Here is a 5,255-nt window from a genome sequence, read left to right on the forward strand (position 1 = left end):
TAGCAATAGCTTATTATCAGTAAAGACAAAGCACAGCTGAATGTCTTCTGGACACATTACACTTCATGTCACATAAAGAAACAGTGTAAGTTGTATTGGCATCAAGTGGTTTGTGAAAAGTTGCAACCAACTAAATAGCCGTCCCGTTCCAAGTGTGTCGGCAGTTAAACGTATCTTTAGGATTTTAGTACAACTAGGCGCCACTCTAATCAACACTCGCTTCTTTAAAAACATAAAAGAATACTATAATTCTCTGGTCTTTTAGCACCGGGGCCCGTTTTAATACCAGGTTTTTGAACGCACCACTACCTGTCCAATATGGGTTTTGATCTCATCACGATATACTGTATGTTTACTTTTACTTTTACTTGTGCAAAGTTTGAACTTTCTGCAGGTTTATTTTCATACTGTGACCTGAGAATAAATAGAAAAAGATTTCTGTAAAATGTACTACGTTTATCCAAAGTGTACACCCCCCCCCCCCCCCCTGATGTGTTCAGGGTCTCTCGGGACAAAAGGAAGCTCCCAATGCTTCAGAGATAACCAGAGAAAGAGGCCGACTCGCCTGCAGACTCCATCTGTCCTCTGCAGTTTATAACCCAAACTAAAAATAACACTAACATCTCCGTCATCCCCCAACAGCGTGAGGACGGAGTCCTGCAGGGACGTCTCGGTTCTACTGAAGGAGACGTGGATGACTTTAACATGTTTACGTTTAACTACACATTATGTTTTTTATGTACTTAAAGTACATTTACAATCCTGAATTATATGCGGAACAGTTCATGCTCAATATTACTATTTTATTTTAGTGTCCATGAGGCTCTGGTGTCAGTATCACTTCTTATAAAGTGTTTTACTTTGTTTATTTACTTTACTCTTATTGCTATTGTGTTCTATTTTGCAATAGTATCAGTATTATTGCTTTTACACTTAATTATTGTTCTTCTATTGTTCATATACAGTATGTTCATATTTTATTGTATTTTTATTATTTTTCTATTTTTCAGTAATTAATTTATATATAGTAAGAATAAATATTAAAAATCTGTGATCAGCAGATTGAGTGAAACTCTTCAAACATCAAATCAGATTAAAATTAAACAACTTTAAGAAAATCACTAGATGCTGCTTTTTATAACAAGATATTTCCATTTGAATGTATGAAGTTTTTGTTCACTAAAGAATTTATGGAAGCCGATTTCTGATTTAAAAGGCAAGAAATAGAAATAAATAATATGAATACAGTGAAACTATCTCATAGTTTAAATGTAAAACCTCATAAATAATAAAAATATATATTTAATTTTGTACGGAATGTTTCTAGGTTGTCTGTAGTTAAAAAACAACAAGCTTGTATATGAAACATTATTGTTGGTCTCTGTTTATGCATTAGATGAAAAGACTAAATTCAATTTCCCCTACTCTGCTCACACACACACACACACACACACACACACACACACACACACACACACACACACACACGCAGGAAAAGCCTAATATAATCTGCTTTGAAAGATTTCCAACTTGTCATCCGGTGAAAAGGGTCAAACACAAACTCTGCGTTCATCCTGCTGCTCGCTCAGTCGAGAGGAACGATGAACGGCGAAGGTCACCACGCGTCACCTGAACGCAGCCGAGGCCGAGCTTCACCTCCTGAGTCCTGAAAGATCGACTCCATCTGCCATCTTTTTACGTGTTTTTTGCGAATAAAAACAACTGACGTACGTTACGTAAGCGAGCTAATCAATGAGGTTATAAACGATATGAAGACCAGCTGAGTCAACAACAGATGTGTTGTGTTTGGAAATAACTGAAAGAGATGGTTGGATCTGTTAGTGAGCTTCTTGTAACTCCTGCTTTCTTCTGAGGTAAAATTACTGTTTTTGTCAATGGAGTCTGGTGACTCTAAAGAGGCTAAACAAGAGCTGAAAATAAAACGTATACACCTAAAACACTCAATATCAGTCCAGGTGTACGTTATGTTTAGAATATGTTCACCTCTTTACCTTTATGACGGACAACTGAAGCCGCTGTCTACGATCTCTACAAACACCAGACTCCGTTCACGAAAACAGCATTTTGACTCTAAAACATACTTCAACCACAATGTGAATGTTTTGATTGAAATATATATGTATAAATCAAAACATTCACATTCGACACTACTGTGATTCCATACTTGAGGAGCTGTTCTTTCAGCACCAGCTCTTCCCTGTATGGAGTGACATTAGTGCCACAAAAAGACGTTTTTAAACCCGATAAATAATCCGATCTTTGACACTGACCTGGTATCTGTGCTGCTTGATCTCTCCAGATGGTCTCTGCTCTGTCCTCTTTTCTTGGCTGTCATTCCATCACTTTACTTCCATTTGATGTCCTCCTTTCTTTTTAAAATAATTTAAAAAAATGTTTTGTTTAAAACGATCATAAATAAAGGCTAAAAATCTTCTTCAGGTCCTCTGAGTGAAAACAAAAGTATCTCACTTCTTCTGACAGAACCTGAGTGGACGATAAACAGGCGTCTCAAAAATATACTTTGTTTTTCTTTTTCTCCAAAAAAACAGCATAATCCAATTCATAAATAGCAGTTCTTTGGGAAATATGTACACATCTGCTGCACCTTTGTTTCCGGCGTAAACATAATGACTAAATGTAGGGTACGAAAAATAAAATTTGGCTTTTTTTTTTCCCACTAACTGAACATGGACTGCTTTTCTTTAATACAAGAGTCTGCTCGCTCCTGATAATCCTGCTCGCCATGTCGAGTAATTATTCCAAGTCCTGCTTGTCCTTGATTATCTGCAGCACGTGTCCCATTTTAAATTCCTCCACGAGTTCTAAAGTCCACTAGGTGTTTGTAAAGGGCCGCTGTGTTGCATCACATGCACCGTGGTTCCGTTCAGGACTCCACTAACGGATGAGGATTAAAATGCGCTTTTTATAAATCAACCCCGGCGCTCTTAAAACTTTTCAGGATTGCAAATGTGTTGATCCTCCAACTGTCTACGTGCAAAGACTTAAGAGCCCATTAATGGGGGTTTATTCTAAACAAATATGGGCTTTAGTCGTTTTTAGTTTTTATTTTTTTTAAAGAGAGGCCTGCAGGACTACAGGTCAGTCTCCCGCGTGTCCAAGCAGAACGCGTAAAGGGATCTCTTGAAGTCCATGCTGCTGTTCGCTTTGATGTTCGCCTTCTCCACCGAAGCGGTCGCGTCGTTGTTCTCCGCGTCCTGCTGCGACTTGGTCGACGATTTACTTCCCTTCCGCTTCGGTTCGGGGCTCGCTCGGCCGCTGTTCGGCTCGTCCTTCAGGGAGGACTGGTCCTGGTCCGTCTCGCGGTGGTAGAAGTAGTTGAAGTTGGACACGATGACCGGCACCGGCAGCGCGATGGTGAGCACACCGGCGATGGCGCACAGCGAGCCCACGATCTTCCCCCCGACGGTCACCGGCCTCATGTCCCCGTAGCCCACAGTCGTCATGGTGACCACAGCCCACCAGAACGCGTCCGGGATGCTGGAGAAGTGCGACTCCGGCTCGTCCGCCTCCGCGAAGAACACCGCGCTGGAGAAGAGGATGACGCCGATGAAGAGGAAGAAGATGAGGAGGCCCAGCTCCCGCATGCTGGCTTTGAGAGTCTGCCCGAGGATCTGGAGCCCCTTGGAGTGTCTGGAGAGCTTGAAGATGCGGAAGACCCGCACCAGGCGGATGACCCGGAGGATGGCCAGGGACATGGCCTGCTGCCCGTTCTGGTGCTCCTGGCCCTGCTGCTCCGCGAGCTCCGTGCACACTGTGATGAAGTAAGGCATGATGGACATGATGTCGATGATGTTCATCACGGTCTTGGAGAACTCCGACTTGCTCGGGCACGCGAAGAAGCGCACGAACAGCTCGAAGGTGAACCAGATGACGCACGTGGTCTCGATGATGAAGAAGGGGTCCGTAAAGGTGAGGGACGGCCGGGGCACCGTGCTGTTGTCCATCCGGCTGGTGACCGGAAGCTCCCTCTCGTCCCTGAACTCCGGCAGCGTCTCCAGGCAGAAGGTGATGATGGATATGGTGATGACGATCACAGACACGATGGCGATGCCCCGAGCTGGCATGGAGCTCTCCGGGTACTCGAATATGAGCCAGACCTGCTTCTGGAACTCGTTCTGAGGCAGCGGCTTCTCCTCCTCTTTTACAAAGCCCTCATCCTCGCGGAACCTCTCCATGGCCTCCTCTCCCAGCTGGTAAAACCTAATCTCATCCGCGAACACGTCGATGGACACGTTGACGGGTCTGCGGATCTTCCCCCCCGACTGATAAAAATACAAAATCCCGTCAAAACTCGGTCTGTTGCGGTCGAAGAAGTACTCGTTCCGGAGCGGGTCGAAGTATTTGATCCTCTTGGTGGGGTCTCCCATCAAAGTGTCTGGGAACTGGTTCAGGGTGCCCAGCTGGGTCTCGTACCGGAGCCCGGCGATGTTGATGAGCACCCTCTCGTTGCTCTCCGTGTCCATGTTCATGTCCAGCATGTCCTCGTCGAACAGATGGGGACTGTGGTCCGCGCGTAAAAGCGCATCCATGGCGTTCTCGCTGCAGCTGAAAGTGTTGTTCATGTCGTTGATTTTCCAGGAGCTCTGCTGCTGCTGATGAAGATGATGATGAGGATGATGCTGCTGCTGCTGCTGCTGAGGACTCCCCCGGGTGTTCAGCTCTTTACCGTAGTCCTCTCCAAGTCCAGTTTGAACGAAGCCCGGCTGAGGGACATCCAGCGCGTTCCGGCAGCTCTCCTCGGCATTGTTGCCTCCTCCTCCACCACCTCCTCCTCCACCTCCACCTCCACCTCCACCGCTCCCTTTAGCGCCGCCGTTCTCAAAGCTCACCAAGGCTATCTCCATTCCGCAGCCATCCACAGTTAATGTGTGAAAAACCAGAGAGACTTGTTGATCCGGAGCGCGAGCATCCTCTCCGATATCTCAGGAACCAAAAAAAAGAAAAAAGTGAGTTTTCCTATAAAATAGAAAATAACGAGAAGGATGCTGGTGGTTCACGAGCTGCTCCTCTTCACGTGCATGCGTGTTGCTGTCGTTAAGGCTCTAAGCCGCCGCTGCTGCTGTGGATGAAGTAAATATTAAAAACACAAGAGAGGAGGAGAGCGAGAGGACCCGGATGAGAGAGAGAGAGGGAGAGAGAGAGACAGAGAGAGAGAGAGAGAGACACAGAGAGAGAGAGAGAGAGAGAGAGAGAGAGAGAGAGAGAGAGAGAGA

General features: G+C 45.4%; 1 protein-coding gene across 1 annotated transcript; it reads right to left on the reverse strand.

Annotated features, from left to right (window-relative positions):
* Window positions 1-1,301: 1,301 nt before the first annotated feature.
* Window positions 1,302-5,076, reverse strand: LOC116379116 (potassium voltage-gated channel subfamily A member 1). Its single transcript, XM_031841045.1, has one exon. It carries the CDS (start codon window positions 4,884-4,886, stop codon window positions 3,114-3,116), a length of 1,773 nt encoding a protein of 590 aa, XP_031696905.1. The 5' UTR covers window positions 4,887-5,076; the 3' UTR covers window positions 1,302-3,113.
* Window positions 5,077-5,255: the final 179 nt, after the last annotated feature.

This window comes from Anarrhichthys ocellatus, unplaced genomic scaffold (assembly GCF_004355925.1).
Source record: "Anarrhichthys ocellatus isolate YVR2014 unplaced genomic scaffold, GSC_Weel_1.0 scaffold3730, whole genome shotgun sequence".
NCBI lineage: Eukaryota > Metazoa > Chordata > Actinopteri > Perciformes > Anarhichadidae > Anarrhichthys > Anarrhichthys ocellatus.